This window comes from Equus przewalskii, chromosome 6 (genome assembly GCF_037783145.1).
Source record: "Equus przewalskii isolate Varuska chromosome 6, EquPr2, whole genome shotgun sequence".
NCBI lineage: Eukaryota > Metazoa > Chordata > Mammalia > Perissodactyla > Equidae > Equus > Equus przewalskii.
In genome coordinates, this window is record NC_091836.1 from 29269820 (window position 1) to 29287616 (window position 17797).

At 40.0% G+C, this 17797-nt stretch overlaps 1 protein-coding gene and 1 long non-coding RNA gene across 6 annotated transcripts in view; one reads left to right on the plus strand and one right to left on the minus strand.

Moving 5' to 3' along the window:
- The window catches only part of LOC139084092 (uncharacterized), an 89206-nt gene extending 89049 nt beyond the window's left edge, over positions 1-157 (minus strand). For both annotated transcript variants that reach the window (XR_011541376.1, XR_011541375.1), the window contains exon 1: positions 37-157. This is a non-coding gene — a long non-coding RNA (uncharacterized lncRNA). The remainder of the gene's footprint in view (positions 1-36) is intronic.
- A 28-nt stretch (positions 158-185) lies between these two features.
- SC5D (sterol-C5-desaturase) lies at positions 186-17540 on the plus strand. 4 transcript variants are annotated; one of them, XM_070625066.1, is made up of 6 exons: positions 254-325; positions 11232-11301; positions 12185-12402; positions 13342-13474; positions 15548-15648; positions 16000-17540. In XM_070625066.1, exons 3-6 carry the CDS (start codon positions 12193-12195, stop codon positions 16453-16455), a joined length of 900 nt encoding a protein of 299 aa, XP_070481167.1. In that variant the 5' UTR covers positions 254-325; positions 11232-11301; positions 12185-12192; the 3' UTR covers positions 16456-17540. The 4 variants fall into 4 exon arrangements, with proteins under 4 accessions (XP_070481166.1, XP_070481167.1, XP_070481169.1 ...); XM_070625065.1 differs by lacking the exon at positions 11232-11301 and having other exon boundaries at positions 186-325; XM_070625068.1 differs by lacking the exons at positions 254-325; positions 11232-11301 and adding an exon at positions 579-670.
- Positions 17541-17797: the final 257 nt, after the last annotated feature.

Below are 17797 nucleotides of genomic sequence, written 5' to 3' on the forward strand. Positions count from 1 at the left end.
AAAGAAACGAAACCCCAACACGCCGGCGCTCAGTACCTGCGCCACCTTCGCGCTCACCCTTCCCACCCGGGGTCTAGCGGCGGGGGAGGAGCCCCGACCTCGCGGCGTCACGTGACCGCCGAGGGCCGTGCGCAGCCAAGTCGCGCGATTCGCCGTCATATCAGCTTATGCCGCTGGCCCCTGATTGGCGGGCGGCTCTGGCCGCCAGGAGCGTGGGGCCTAGCTCCGCCCCTCCAGGCAGCGCCCTCTATTTGACAGCGGCCGCGGAAGTGCTCGGGCTGCGTGGGACCAGGCAGCGGCTGGCTCGGCGGCGAACCCTCTCTAGGTAGGGATGGCAGGAGGGCGGGGAAAGGAGGCAGAATGCGCCAGAGCGGGGTGGGAGAGGAGAGGAAGAGAAGGGGATGGAGAGAAATCAGCAGGATGGGGTCCAGGTGGGGACGTGCGGCGTGCGCCTGGCCCTGGGCAACATTCCGCAGGCGTCTGTTGAATGCGTCGTAGGTGTCGGGCACTGGGCGGGCGCAGGGGCACTGACCCGACTGAAACTGACCCGAGGGCGCCTGCGCTGACCCTGGCAGAGACTGGCAGGCAGCTGGGCAACCTGAAGACGGGCTGCGAGGGCTGTGATGGGCGAGTGCGGGGCGCAGGGGACGCACGCTGGCCCACGCTGGAGGTAGGGGGGTTGCGACCAGAGTCCTCTGGTTTAGGGTCGCTGCCTGGCTAGAGGAGCTATTTCAGGGCGCTGAGGAGGCCTGGACGTGAAAGAAACACACACGGATGGGCGTGAAGAAAATGAAGTATTTGACGTTGGCCGTTGCGGATCTCTTGTCCAAATGAAGTCTGTCTACTGAACACTAATACTTTACTTTGTGACAGATTTTATTTTATCTTTTTTAAGAGCGAAGGAATTAGGCGGAAGGACTGGTCAGTATCTGTGACTTCTACCATTGTAGTGCATACTCCAGTTACTGCAACGTAGTTAGGATGGAGGTGTAACAATCCACTGTTTGGGGAGACTAGAAGAGAAGGGAATCTATTACTTTAGCACTGGAAAAGGAAAAATCACGTCTACTAGCTTCCCTATGTAATAGAGTAAATTTTGAGATGGTAGGGGGCCGCCCCGTGGCAGAGTGGTTACAGTTCGGAATCGGGGCGCAGACCCACTTTACTATCAGTCATGCTCTGAAGGCATCCCACAGGTGAAATTTTGGGGGAAGATTAGCACAGATGTTCCCTCAGGGCTAATCTTACTCAATAAAAAAAAAAAAAAGAAGAAGAACAAGAAGGTTGTCAACGGATGTTAGCTCAGGGCAAATCGTTCTCACCAAAAAAAAAATTGGAGATGGTATAAGAGAAGAAAACATTACCTCGAAAAGTTTGGGGTAGCCGGGTATTGTTAGCCAAAACCTTGTAGTAGGTTACGTGTCCTCATATCACCATCGTTTCTTTTTTTTTTTTTAATTTGTAATGTTACGCACCCAAAAAAATCCTAAATATATGACCCTTGATCTTTTTACAGAGTGCTTTTTCGTTTGTTATGTAATGTAATTAACATGAGAGACAGAATTTTCCATTTGCATGTGTAACACCTTGAGAGGTAATATAATGTGGTAGCTAAGAGTACATGCTCTGGAATATACATCCCAGCTGTTACTTGTTACTGAACAAGTTATTTAAATACTCCTGCCCTCAGTTCCCCTGTCTATAAAATGGGGGTTATAGAAGTACCTACCTCATAGGGTTGTGAGAATTGTGACGGAATACATAAAAAGTAAATAATACTTTAATACTTGGTTCTCAATAAATGTTAGCTATTATTTCTACTTTTAAGGTAAAGCAAAAAGGTAATAAATGGTAGACTCAGTCATTCTGAGCCTAATTGTGTTGTATTGGGAACTATTTTAAGAAAAGGTTTGCTTCTGCAAAGGTAAAACAATATTGAATAGAAGGTTCTGTTTCAGTCAGAGGTACTTAACTTAGGGTGTGGAGGTGTTAAGAGGCCCCTTGACATTATATGCAAGATTATATGGTAGAATCACTGAGAATTTGCACACTTAAGGAGTGAAGAATTGAGATAATGGTGGGGAGGCAGCGGATCTTGCTTAAAGTTAATGGACTTTGGAACCAGACAGCAGGGGTTGGAATCCCAGCTCCAGAGTTTATTTACTTGATGACGTTGGGCGAGTTACTTGAATTTTCTGTGACCAGCTTCTTCATCTGTAAAATAAGAATAATGCTAGTACCTAACTCTTGGGGTTTCTTGAAGGAATTAAATTAGTTAATATGTACAGTACCTAGTATATAGAAAATATTAATATTAGGTATTACCAATTATTTTTCAAAGAAAAATCAAATGGCACCTTTTTCTGCCTTAGGTTAAAGGAATTTTGACTCAGCTTTGGCTCCCATGACAGTGATAATAATAGCTCCTATTTATTGACTGCTTCCATGTGTCGATGATGCCAAAAGTGTATGTAGTTAGTCCCTAAACCTTATGACAATTCTATAACATACATATGTCATCTCCATTTTATAGATGTGGGTTTGAATATAAACTTCAAAATCGAATTGCAGTGTTTCCATCATATTGTTGTTGATTTCAGAAGATTTTGCGTTAGATGTCAGAAATTACAGCAGTATATTCACGAATACCTAATTCCTACACTCAACAAATACAATTGAAACCAAAATTCTAAAAACACTTAGAACAGCCTTAATTTCACATATCCAAACTGCCTCTAGATTGACTGAGGTGCATTTCCTCCTCCCTCCCAGGCACTGGTTTGCTGTTGTAGCAATTTTGTACGGAGAATATACAGATTAAAACAATTAACATGATCTTCAGGTAAAAGCAAAATTAAAGAGTTTTTTAAAGTTAAGGACTGAGATCTTATTAAAGTTTTTGCTTATATCTGATATTAAAGATTCTTGGTTAATGTTGGAGTTCTTTTTGATTGCACCATGCTATTCCGGGTCCTGGATTGGATTAGGGCTGTGTGGCACTGTGGGTAACAGACGGATTAGTCCATCACCTCTTGGCAACCTCGAGTGGTGTCGAAATGTCCTTTTCAATTGTTAGGTTTTTCTTCAATATTTATGTTTCCAGTCATCACTTACTTAGTGTCTTTCCCCTGCTACACTATTTCCCTTGACGGTTTCTGCCTCTTACGCTTCAGCTTCAACGACCACTAGACTCACTTTTGAACTTCAGATTCATATTTGCATGTTGCCTATTGCTTATGTCTGGGAGCCCAGATGAGCCACAGGCAATTGGATTTAAGACCCAAACTGAACCCGTCACTCCTCACGCACGCCCTGTCCCTGTCGCTCCGAAATCTCCTGGCTCTCCCAGCATTCCCTATTTCCATTATAATGACGTCACCATCCACTCGGGCAAGCTAAAATCTCACGGTCGTCCTAGGTTTCTCCCTCTTTTGCATTCTAGTATCCAATCAGTTTTCAAGTCCTGTGGGATTTTTTTTACTTGTTACATCTCCAGTGAGCGTGTCTATTCCCCTAGCTCCTGCCTGAGGTCAGGCTGTCATCTTCTCTGGATTAGTCTACCACCAGAGCAACCCAGCTAGTGTCATTCCTGACGGAATGGTTTTTATGAGCTAGGGGTCTGATTATACCTCCTTCCTGCTCTCCCCATCATGAATAAGGGAAAATCCAAACTCCTTAGCAGGGCGGCAGGTCCCTCCAGTCTCACAGCAATTTCCTTTGACCAGGTTCACCCTGGAACATTTTCTTCCCTCTGCCTCACTGCTGTCGCACTCTTCGGCACCTGTCAGCCACACCCAGTGAGCCATGAATGTACAGCATGACTTTCCATGCCTTCACCATTGTTATTTCTATTTGAAATGGCTATCTCTAACCTTTTGTTTCTGGTAATGGTCTTCAAAGGCCAAATCAAATGTTTTCACTGTGAAGCCTTATACTGTGAGCTGAGGTAGCTGTGTTGTCTTTTCTGACTGCATGGAATTTGTGTAGATGCCTTTATTATAGCACTTGTCATATTGATGTAATTATTTGTTTCTCTAGTTGCCTTACCTTTAAGATGGATTTAGACTATATCTTTTTTTTTTTAAAGATTTTTTTAATTTTTTCCTTTTTCTCCCCAAAGCCCCCCGGTACATAGTTGTGTATTCTTCGTTGTGGGTCCTTCTAGTTGTGGCATGTGGGACGCTGCCTCAGCGTGGTTTGATGAGCAGTGCCATGTCCGCGCCCAGGATTCGAACTAACGAAACACTGGGCCGCCTGCAGCGGAGCGCGCGAACTTAACCACTCGGCCACGGGGCCAGCCCCTAGACTATATCTTTTAAATCTTTTTGTATGCTCATTACCTAAAAGTAGTGCTTGATAATTGTGATTCGAATGAATTAACAATATTTGCTGAAGGATATATGTCAATATCTGGCATTTGGCATTAATTAATTAAAATTTTCTTTTCGTGCTAAAGTGAGAAAAAATGCTTGCTACTCATATCACCAACAAGGGGCTAAACACCCTAATTCATAAAGCGCTTCTAGAATTTGATTTTAAGACTAAAGACTCAGTGGGAAAATGGGCAAAGAATAAACACAGATAATTCACAGAAAAAAATATAAATTATTCTGAATATATGAAATGATACTCAACCTCACTCATCATAAGATAAATGTGAATGAAATATACACTGAGCTACCATTTCTTTGCTATTGATTAACAGATCTTCAAAAGTTTGGTGATACTCTCTGTTGGTGAGATTGTAGGGAAATCAGGAGTATCCTACATTGCTGTGGGCTTGCAAAGTCACGCGTCTCCTCTGGAGAGCAGTTTAACAGTATCTCCCAAAGTTAACCAATGTAGTTAGTCTTTGACCTAGCTCTTGTAGAAGTTTACCCAACCCAGGATTAATCATTGTAAAACTGTTTGCAGCAGCAAAAGATTAGTATCTATCCACTTATCTATTTGTGGGTTAAACAACAGTGAAGTCACACAAAGGAACATAGGTCCACAGTCCCTAGCCACAGTTTCAAAGTCTGGAAAGAGCCCCGAAAACCAAGAGTTTTTTGTTTTTTTAGAGTTTGAGACTCAAACTCATTTGATAGCAAAGCCTGACTCCAACTGACTGAGGTGCCCACTGTGTCTTGGTGCTCCTGCCGGGTACTCCTGCCTCTGCTGTTTGCTGGTACTGTTGTGTTCCTTTGGGTTTAATTGCATGTAAAGATATTTAAAAAATAGTTAAAGTAGCCCTATGACTAACAGAATGAATGGAAACATCTGTCGTTCGTAGTAGCACGGAATGTGGGGCTGTCATAGGAGCTTGTGCATGGTGTGTCTGCAAGGCAGCCTGCGCGAGCAGACAGCGTGGTAACTCCCACCATGTGTGACTTAAAGAACAGAAGGACAGATTGCTGAAGTTTTACACTGGCAGCGAGGACCAAGAAGTAATGAAAACCAGGAAACCACTGCACAGGACAGAAAATGAGGATCCTAACCATGTTTTGATTAAGTGAACTTGATAAGGAAGTAAATAAATGCCACTGATTGCTTTGTTGATCATGAAGCAGCTGGAACATATCAAGAACTGCTGCTGACGATGAACGTTAGCATTAAGGGAGGATTCAGAAATTTAGGAAGGAGTGTGATGAAAATATCTGAAAGTATGGTGAAAATTGTTGTGCTGACCGTGAAGCAGCTAAACGTTACCCTGATGAATTTGCTAACACAATATCTGATGAAAACGTGAGAGCTGAATAAATTTGCCGTGGTGATAAAATAGTTCTATACTTGCTTTTCATTCCTGGAAAACATTATACTGCAGGAGAAGCACCAGACTGTAATCCGAAGAAAAAGTTGACTATTCTGGAAGGAGCCAGTGCTCCAGACACGTAGAAGATCAAGTTGGAAGCAATTAGAAAAAGCCAGCATCTACAGTTTTTGAAGGAGCCTCACAAAATACCTGGGCATCTTAATGCAAACGTCTTTAGGCTGGTTCACTAATGCCTATGCTGATGATACAAGTTCTAGGCAGGCTGGACTGAAAGACAATGGAAGATTTTTAATTATTTCTAGGTAACTCTTTTATGCATTCTCCTCAACTTTTTGTGAAAAATAATGTTTTTAGCATTTACTGTCCCCCCCGTTGTGACTGTAATACCTTTTTCACCAAAGAGTGTGACACTAGCAATCAAAATTTCCAGTAAGAGCTCACTCATGAAGATCTTGTGTTCAAATCGCTGAGGCATGAAGTGATATTGATGAATCAGTGTTAATAAATGCGTAACATTCTAGCTGACAATGAAGCTTGAAAATGAACCTGCAGATAAAGATTTGGAAGGATTTTATGTCACCAGTGAGAAGGTGATACCTGACTTCATTAATTACACCATGTATTTTAACAGCCAAAACCAGAAATAAGTCAGGAGAAGATGACATTGAAGAAATGCTGAACATTGATCGTGATGCTTCTGTTATGCCTTCCTTGGATGATGGGGAAATTGCTGAAAGGTGGTTAAACACACTGAAGCATGAAGATAGTCATGATACATTAATGATGCTGACAACAACGACTACATTCTGAGCACAAAAGGAAAAATGGCTGAAGGCATTATGGTATGCAATTAAACAGCAATCACAGAGGCAGAAAAACAGTAATAAGACAGATGACATTGGTAGAAATCTTTTCAAAAAGCCATCTTGGGTGGTGTTGCGTCCTCGCTTGGGAATCCTGATCCTGGATCACCCTCAATGTCTGATTCCAACCTGATGGGCCCTTCTCTCTAAGATCCTCAAACAAATAGACGTAATAAGTATTTATTGCACATGTATAAATACATACTTACACAGATATTTAACTTTGGTATGTATTTGAAAGTTTACTGAATATCTTCCTTTAAAAATAGAAGTAATAAAGTATTTATAGTCTGTACAAATTCTATTTTTCATTTATCAGTTAATTACTACATAAATTATTACCATACAAATGAACTGTAATACTATTTACAGTATGTATTTATCCCACTTAATGTGAATTTCATACATTTTTCTAAACAAATATTAATATATTTAACAGGATAATGTTATGACCTTTGAAAAATCTAGAAATTCTGAGTTCCAAAATACACTGATGCCAAATGTTTTAAGAAAGAATAGTAGACCTGTACAATAAAAAAGGAGGAATTGGGGCCGGCCCAGTGGTGCACTGGTTAGGTTCACACATTCTGCTTTGGCGGCTGGGGGTCCACCAGTTCAGATCCCGGGTGCAGACATGGCACTGCTCATCAAGCCGTGCTGTGGCAGGCATCCCACATGTGAAGTGGAGGAAGATGGGCACGGATGTTAGCTCAGGGCAGGAGGGAGTGTCAACCGTTGGCACTAACAAGAGCCTGACCATAAAACTTCAAAGGAAACACTGAAGCACGTCCACAGAGACTTTGAAAAGCTCTGACATTTTCTTAGAAATCTAGAATGATTTCCATGAGAAGGGCTGTGCACCTACCCAAGAAACATGGGAGATGGCTCTACTCTCTTACTTCTGGCTGACTTTGAGGGTCTGGGCAAGCAGGAAGTGAGGGCGAAGTCAGAGTTGTAAACTGCCCACAGAAGCATTAAAAGCATGGCCCAACACCTGGCACCTCAGCACAGGCTGAGAGACTTCTTGGTTCAAGACGTTTAAGGAGGGGCCGGCCCAGTGGTGCAGTGGTTAAGTTTGCACGTTCTGCTTCTCGGCGGCACAGGGTTCTCCAGTTCAGATCCCAGGTGTGGATATGGCACCACTGGGCAAAAGCCATGCTGTGGTAGGCGTCCCATATATAAAGTAGAGGAAGATGGGCATGGATGTTAGCTCAGGGCCAGTCTTCCTCAGCAAAAAAGAGGAGGATTGGCAGCAGTTAGCTCAGGGCTCATCTTCCTCAAAAAAGAAAAAAAAAAGACATTTAAGGAAATCTGTTCAGTCATCACCAGCAGAGACTTCAGTATCTGCATACTACAGAGAGTACAGGTGTTATACAATTAATCTGGGAAAGTCACTTAAATAAGCAGCAACAACAGCAACATGAAACCTGGGAGGAGGCCCACGGGGAATCTGATGTCTAGGGCTGCCACATTATGTTATTTATGGAATTGTTCCATTTTCCACAAAAAATTATGAGACATACAAGCAAGTAGGTATGGCCTATACACACACACAAAAGCAGACAGTAGAAACTCTCTCTGAGAAAGCCCAGACATTGGACTTAGTAGACAGAGACTTTAAATCCACTACTACAAGTATGTTCAAAGATCTAAAGAATGCTGTGTCTAAATACCTAAAAGAAAGTATGAGAACAATTTCCCACCAAATAGAGAATCTCAAAGTAATAGAATTTATTAAAGATAAATAAATAAATAAGAATTCAGGAGGTGAGGGGCCGGCCCCAGGACTGAGTGGTTAAGTTCATGTACTCTGCTTCGGCGGCCCAGGGTTCACTGGTTCGGATCCTGGGTGTGGACATGGCACTGCTCATCAAGCCATGCTGAGGCAGCATCCCACACAGCACAACCAGAAGGACTCACTACTAGAAATATATACAACTATGTACTGGGGGGCTTTGGGGAGAAAAAGGAGAAATAAAATCTTTAAAAAAAAATTCAGAAGTTGGGGCCGGCCCCATGGCCAAGTGGTTAAGTTCATGCGCTCCACTGCAGGCGGCCCAGTGTTTCGTTGGTTCAAATCCTGGGCGCGGACATGGTACTGCTCATCAAACCACGCTGAGGCGGCGTCCCACATGCCACAACTAGAAGGACCCACAACGAAGAATATACAACTATGTACCGGGGGGCTTTGGGGAGAAAAAGGAAAAAAAATAAAATCTTTAAAAAAAAAAATTCAGAAGTTGAAAGTATAATAACTGAAGTTAAAAATTAACTGTCAGGCTTCATGTCAGATTTGAGCTTACAGAACAGAGAATCAAAGAACTTGAAGATAGGTCAATTGAGATTTATCCAGTCCTAGGAACAGAAAGAAAGAATGAAGAAAAATGAACAGAGGCTCAGAGACTTGGGGGGCACCATCCAAAATACCAATATAAGCATAATGGGAGTCCCAGAAGGAGAAGAGAGAGAAATGGGCAAAAAGTTTATTTTAAGAAATAATGGCCCCATACTCCTCAAATTTGATGAAAAATATTAATTTACACATCCAGGAGGCTAAATGGTATGAGTTGTGGGGTTTCTTTTGGGGATGATAAAAATATTCTGAAATTGGATAATGGTAATGATTGAACAACTATGAGAATATGCTAAAAACTCCTGAATCGTACTCTTTAAAATGGTGAATTTTATGATATGTGAATTGTATCTCAGTAAAGCTATTTAATTAAAAACAAAGAAAAGGAGGATGTTCTTTATATAGAGAGGGACAGATCTCTAAGCTATGTTGTTAAAAGAAAAGAGAAAGGAACAGTGTATATAACTTGCCACTTTTTGTAAGAAAGGAGGGAAATAAAACCTTGTAGTTTGATCTTACATTTAAAAACGTCCTAAGGATTCAGGGGCCAGCCCCCGTGGCATAGTGGTTAAGTTTTCATGCTCTGCTTTGGCGGCACAGGGTTAGCAGGTTCAGATCCCTGGTGCAGACCTATGCACCGCTCATCAGACCATGCTGTAGCGGCATCCCACATACAAAATAGAGGAAGATTGGCTCTGTGACAATCTTCCTCAAGCAAAAAGAGGAAGATTAGCAACAGATGTTAGCTCAGGACCAGTCTTCCTCACCAAAAAAAAAAAAAAAAAAAAAAAATCCTAAGGATTCATAGGAAACTAATAAATATGGTTTCTCAGAGGGCTAGAAGTGGGATGATTGTGGTGTACAGAGACATGTATGGAAGCAAGATTTCTCACTGTATATCTTCTTATGTCAATTATTTTAAACCACCTGTGTCTATTATTTTTTTTAAAGACTTTCTAAATCTCTGGGGAATCTAGTGGGGGAAGTGGGCTACAATTAAAACTTTCTTTCCTACAGGTTATTTTATTTCATAAGTGAATGTTTACTTACATGCCATTTATATGTAGCAGATAAAGGCCATTTGAATACCTGAAATCTAATTTGGATAGGCGGTTTCCAGACTGGTTTTTTTTGTTGCTATTGTTCAGAAGTTTTACTTATAAATGAGAGATGATGTTGAACTATAGAACAGGATCATGAATATAGAATAGACTTAAAATGTACTGAACTGACTAAAGTTTCTCTAAAAATTTAAGCATCTAGAGCAGGAGTTGGCAAACTTTTCTTTTAAAGGGCCAGCTAGTAAATATCTTAAGTTTTGCGGGCCGTTCTGTGGGCCACGTTTGCCAGGCCCTGATCTAGTATATTGATTAGGGGGTGAGGGATAAATGTATTCTGGTTCTTAATGCCAAGAACCTGTTTGCCTTTGTTCTGTCAATGGGGGACAGAACAAAGTTTCCTTCTGTCACAAGAACAGATTGTCCCTGACTTCTCTGCTTATGGTGACAGCATGGATGCCTTTTAGGAAATTTATCTTATGTCTCAGCACTGAAGCACGAATCTCTGAAATATGAGTCCTTTTAGGAGAGAGATGCCACTGAAACTTGTAGCTGAAGGAGTAAAACATTTGCCTAAGTACCTAGTTCCTGCTGTTCCACATCTTGACTACTTGCCATGTTGCCCTAGGACATACTAGAAAAGAACACTAAGGTGACCACTAAGTGGACTTAGACCACTTACCAGCTTGATGACCTTAGAGAAAAAACTTCCTGGGCCTCAGTTTCTCTAACTGAGTTCTGGTGTCCCCACGCATAATAAGAAGAGATTGGACTAGAGATGATATTTAAGATCCCTTCTGGCTCTAAAGATGGCATTTAGGGGAGTCTGGTAGCAGCGGACTTACACTACATGGGCTTATTAAAGCAGGAGCTTCAAGGACAGCCATGCACCACATAAGGACAATGGAAAAGGACAGACCGCTTATACAACAGTGGTCCCATAAGATTCATCCCATATAGCCTAGGTCTGTAGTATAGTATATAGTAGGCTATATCATCTAGGCTTGTGTAAGTACTATCAGAGAGGAAGAAATTTTCCTCTCTCCTAGGTTCTTCTGGCTGGTCTAGGAATTAAATTGACATGAGACAGATTAACAGGAAAAAAACAAACAAAAGTTTAATAACATGTATACATGGGAGAAACTCAGGAAAACTGAGTAAGGCACCAAAATGGTTGAAGCCCTCACCTTAAATACCATCCTCAGCTAAAGACAAAAGAAGATGTTGGAGTTGGGGAGAGTCAGTGACTTCATTGGGAAGGAAGGCAATTCACAGGTAGGTGAAAAGGAGCAAACGTTTGGAAAACAAGTGTTTGACCACACAGAAACAGAAGAACACAGAGGGGAGCCCAACAAACAGGTTCTTCTAGGTTCCTCCCTGTCTGCCACCTAGTTCATGTTATGTTAAGGTGATAGCTCAATTCCTGAGGCAGGGTTTTTTGTCTGAATTCTTTTAGGCAGTTAAGTGGGAGTTAACAAGAAAAATTTTCTGAGTCTTGTGTTTTTCTTTTTCTTTTTTTTTTTTACAGAACTTATTTTTGCTCCCCAAAACCCCCCAGTACACAGTTGTATATTCTTCATTGTGGGTCCTTCTAGTTGTGGCATGTGGGATGCTGCCTCAGTGAGGTTTCATGAGCAGTACCATGTCTGCGCCCAGGATTTGAACCAACGAAACACTGGGCCGCCTGCAGCGGAGCGCGCAAATTTAACCACTCGGCCACGGGGCCAGCCCCTCTGAGTCTTCTCTTTCTTAAAAATAATCAGCCTAGGGCCAGCCCAGTGGTGTAGTGGTTAAGTTGGCATGGTCTGCTTCAGTGGCCCAGGGTTTGCAGGTTTGGATCCCAGGTGCATCGAGTCATGCTATGGCAGGGTCCCACATACAAAATAGAGGACAATTGGCAACAGATGTTAGCTCGGGGCCAATCTTCCTCACACAAAAAAAAAAAAGACATTTGGGAGAAAAAAGTCAGCCTAAAATAATCCCCTTGTTAAGGAGACACATTTTGGGATGGGAAATTTTGTTCCCCTTCAGTACAATCTGTGCTGTTCACACAATAATGAAATCACCTAGCAACACATGACTATAGTGTTTGTGAAAAATGTTTGCTTTGAGAAATGTCATTGTGGGTAAATAATCGTTGAACATGTTTATCTTTTAGGGGCTAAGATGGATCTTGTTCTCAGTGCTGCAGATTATTATTTTTTTACACCATACATATATCCAGCCACATGGCCAGAGGATGACATCTTCCGACAAACTATTAGTCTCCTGATTGTTACAAATCTTGGTGCTTATATCCTTTATTTCCTCTTTTCAACGCTGAACTATTATTTTGTCTTTGACCATGCATTAATGAAACATCCACAATTTTTAAAGGTAAGTGATTTTCTCACCTACTTTCTAACTTACTGTTACGGTAAAAATGACAGTATGATGTTTTTGTGAGATTTTCATATTAAACTGGTTTTAACCATTACATAAAGCTTTGGAAACCAGCCTCAATGGATTAGATATTTTTGATAGGGCTAATCCCCTCTCTCTTTCCCTTAATTTAAACAAATAAATGAATCCAAAATTTTTTTTTAAGACTATAAGTCTGTATCTTGCAGATACATAGACAAGAATTTTTTTTCTTATAGTGATGAATGAATAAATGCACATATTTGTGTAATTATTTTAATGTTTGACTTTCACAAACTGAAATATGTTCTCTATCTGTGTATATTTTTGTTTGCCTAGATAGAAGATTCAAACTCAGTAGTTTTAGACTTGTTTACAATCATTTTTCTATTTAAGTTATTTGTGTTTGTCAACTGGAAAAAAAGGGAGGATTGGGATAGAAATTAATTATGAAAAAAGTGATTATTCTGTAAAAGAAATTTAAAATACAGATTTTGTGTGGGAAGGGGGAAAAGTTTCAGAATTTAAAAATATTTATTGCATATGCTCAGTACAAATGGAATGTTTTTCTTACACGCCCATTTCCACATATTAAAATTTTAATAGAAACAGTTTGGAGGTAAGCTTCTTCATATAAAAAAGATTTTTTTTTTTTTTTTTTTTTTTTTGCTGGGGAAGATTTGCCATGAGCTAACATCTGTTGCCAGTCTTCCTCTTTTTTTATGTGAGCCGCCACCACAACATGGCCACTGACAGACAAGTGGTGTGGTCCCACCCCCAGGAACCAAACTTTAACCACTAGGCCATTGGGGCTGACCCAAAAAAGATTTTTAAAATCCAATTCACAACAGTTTTATACTAGTTTTGTTTAACGTAGATTTTGTGATTTTTAAGTATTGGAAATTTCATTTTCAGAATCAAGTCTATCGAGAGATTATGTTTGCTGTCCAGTCATTGCCATGGATAAGTATTCCCACTATTTTATTGTTCCTGCTGGAGTTGCGAGGCTACAGCAAATTATATGATGACGTAGGAGAGTTTCCAAGTGGTAAGTGAATAATAGATCAGGCACAGAGTGGTTTCTCAAAAGAACCAAACTGCCTGTTTTTCTTTTAAAATAATTGCAAATAGTTCCATTGTCCTTAGTGTTCTACTTTTATATATTCTATCTTGCCCCATATGTGCATTTCATTGGTTTTATCTATCAATTTTAAAGTCTTTGTTGTAGATGAAATTGTGCCTGGGGGATCCGACATAGGCCCTCAAATTTGTTTCCTGTTGTCTTCATTGAATTCAAACTTCTGAAAAAATAACTCAAGTAGTACATGATAATTATAGAAAATCAGAAAATACAGATTTTTAAAAATCAATTATCCTGCTGCCTAGAAACTGTGCATCTTCTGGCATGCGTGCTCCCACTTCTCTATGCCTGTATACTTCATTATTTACAATACAAAAATGAAGCCTTCCTATACATTGTTGGATTGGACTCTGGTTTTGTTTTTCTCTTAGCAATATATATGCCCATGTCTGCATGTCAGTAAATATTGAGTGGCCAGCCTGGTGGTGTAGTGGTTAAGTTCGCGCACTCTGCTTCAACGGCCTGAGGTTTGCGGGTTAGGATCCCAGGCACGGACCTCGCACTGCTCATTAAGCCATGCTGTGGCGGCATCCCACATAGAGTAGAGGAAGATTGGCACAGATGTTAGCTCAGGGTCAGTCTTCCTCACAAAAAAGTTAAAAAATAAAGTAAATAAATATTGACATTATTATAATATATCAGTTATAGTATCTCATTGTACAGATATCCATAGTTTATTTAAATGATCTCTAATTTTTAGACCTTTAGATTTTTCCTCTTTTCCTACTAAAACAGTCCTACAGTGACTAACCTAAATTTTTGTGGAATTCTGAAGTTATATGATCAAGATACATTTTCAGTATCTAGTATCAGAAAATAAGAATAGCGGCCAGCCCAGTGGCACAGCGGTTAAGTTCGCACGTTCTGCTTCGGCGGCTCGGCGTTCGTCGGTTTGGATTCCAGGTGCAGACATGGCACCACTTGACAAGCCATACTGTGGTAGGCATCCCACATATAAAGTAGAGGAAGATGGGCACAGATGTTAGCTCAGGGCCAGTCTTCCTCAGCAAAAAGAGGAGGATTGGCAGCAGATATGATCTCAGGGCTCATCTTCCTCAAAAAAAAAAGAAAGAATAGTAGTTAACATTTATTGAGTGTTAATATGTACCAGCTACAGTTCACAGCTTTTCACATGTATCAGTCCATGTTGTTCTGCATCAATTATATGAGGTAGGTACTCTTACTATACTCCTTTTATAGGTGAGTAAATTAAATGTACAGACTTTCGATAACTTGCCCAGGTCGCTCAACAAATAAGTGATGGCTCTGGGACTAGAACCCAGCTTGCCAGCACGAGCACCCCTGCTCCCTAAGTCAGACGTTATTTGGTTATTTAGAGGAGGGAACAAAAATTATACACTAGGGTGATGCATTGGCTAGGCCTGGGAAAGTGGATAAGATTGTGAGTAAAAATAAAAGGAGGAAGGCATTCTAGATTTGTGAAACAGTACGAGTAAAGGCACAGAGGTAAGACTTTCAAGATATGAGAAGGACATTGAGTAAACTAGCCTGGTTTGTACAAGAACAGATAAGGTTGGAAAGATGAGAAAGGGTTGGGTTATGGAGTAGATGCTAGGCTTAAGATATTTAGTGGAAAATAAAATTCTAAGCATGGAGATAATGTGTAAAGGTAAGTTTAAGAAGGTTAATATGAAGGAAAATTATTTAATGGCGTTATTCTCAGAGATTTAAATAATAAAGATGCCTGCAGAGTATTCTTATTCTGTCTCATAAATATCTTCATAGTTTAATTAAGAAATATTGTAGGTGGGACTCTTTAAGTTTCTACATGAAGGAAATGTGGAAATGAGCAGATTCTAGAGTCAAGGGGAGATTAATTTATAACGTATTGAATGAGCCCAGACAGATAGTTTGTAGTGTTTGCGTGTAGGGTCGTATTTTGCACTTAGACATGTAAAAAGCAAATGCTGATCTTGGAAGCTGAATCTCGATTCTGCTCCACCCTGTTGTCTTTTCTAGGCTGGTTTCACCTCGTTGTTAGTGTGCTGTCCTTCCTCTTTTTCACGGACATGCTGATCTACTGGATTCACAGAGGCCTTCATCATAGACTCGTATATAAGGTAGAGTCATTTGCAGGGGAAAGAGAAAAAAATATACATTTCAACACTGTGTGATTATAAACGCTGCTCCCTATTTACAAGGATTTCCTCTAACTATGTTGAATACCTGAGTAGCCATAGTCATGACAGGTACTGGATATATTTTGTTTTTATCCTTCTTTATGGGTCTGGAGGGGTTGTGTTAAAATTTTACTGTTTGGGGCTAAAAAGAGGGCTATTTTATAAAGACATTATGCTAATTTCAAAGGGGTTTTTTAGTTAGTTCATTTCTACAACATGAGTATGAAAAGCTAAGTTGAATCTTGCACTGGGCAAAGTTTGTGGTGCTAACAGTGTCCTTTTCTTCTGTAGCACGTACACAAACCTCATCATACCTGGAAGATTCCTACTCCATTTGCAAGTCATGCTTTTCACCCCTTGGATGGCTTCCTTCAGGGTCTGCCTTACCATATATACCCCTTCATCTTTCCATTACACAAGATGGTATATTTAGGCTTGTATATCTTGGTCAATTTCTGGACAATTTCTATTCATGATGGTGATTTTCGTGTCCCCCAAATCTTAAGGCCATTTATTAATGGCTCCGCTCACCATACAGACCACCACCTTTTTTTTGACTGTAACTATGGACAGTATTTCACATTGTGGGATAGAATTGGAGGCTCATTCAAAAATCCTTCCTCCTTTGAAGGGAAGGGTCCACTTAGTTATGTGAAGAAGATGACAGAAGAAAAGTGCGATGGGCATGCAGGAAATGGCTGTAAAAATGAAAAATTATTCAATGGAGAATTTACAAAGACTGAGTAGATAATTGCCCAATTATTAAATATTTTTAATAAGGAAAAATAATCTATATATAGCCAAGAGACATAGCAAGTAAATGGTATCATTTGAAAATCAGCATTGTGGGTCGTGCTGAGGAATGATCATAATGGTAGATCAAGGGAAGATGCTGTGAACACCAAGATTTTAACCTCATGCTTAAAATACTAGGTGTTAGTCTAAGGGACAACTTGTATCTTTCTAGCCAGCAGATCTGTGATTTGTATAGTCTCAACAACAATTTTTAAAAAGATAGAGAGAGAGTACATTATTGAGGGGACTAGGTTATGTCCTTTTGCCTTAATCCACCATATTCATTAAGAAAAATTCGTTGTGCTTAATAATACCAAGACTAAGCACCATAACAAAGAAATACTAATATAAAGATGGTTCCTTGTTTCAGGAATGGTTAAGTCTTCAATGTCAGTATGATTTGTTCAAGTGGAAATACCAGTGTGCGAAAAAATTCTGATATATTAGTGGCTGTGTAAGTGACCTAATTAATAGCAGGTGCAATAAGAGTATCGTCTTCCTACGCATAGGAAGCTTATTCTCTGGAGACATTGTCAAATATTACATCTTGCTGATGAATACATAAATTGAAATTTTACAAAATAATTGATACTCTCTGATTTAATCCAGATCTGGGCTTATTTAACTAAAGATTTTGATGGTTATTGTTTAAAACCATTATTTAATAAGTGTGAAAATATGTGAATCTGAATATAGTTAGAAAGGAAATATGATGCCCAAATAATATATTCGACACTGCTGATTTTTTAATTAAATTGATGCACTGCACTTTTGATATGTTTCAATGTTACAAACCTATAATTTTCTATAAAAGGACATAATTGCCAAATATTTAGGTCTGTCACTGAAGATTAGTTTTGTGACCTTATTCTCCCCTCTTCTTCCCTCACTTCTCCCCACTTCCTCTGCAAAAAGATTTAACATGTACTTTCGTAAAGAAATGTATGTTGTGACGTAAATATATTGGAAAAACGTGGTTTGCAAGGCATTCTATAAGATATTTATATAAAATCAATAAAAGTTGATTATGACTATTATTAAACTGTATCAGTTAAGTATTGTAACAGCACAAAGTATTTGTACAAATTTTATGTCAGTTTGAAACCAGAAATGATGTGGATTGTCAAAACTGTTTTAAAATGTCCCCAAATGCTCAACGTCGAAGGAGAAAGAGAGAAGGGGCTATCAGATTCTTTTTATGTCTCCCAACTTTATTAGATTTGAGAGTTTCAGCAAGAGACCGGTCATAAAATACAATGCTTGGGATCCGGATGAAAATCTTCTTTCTCTTTGA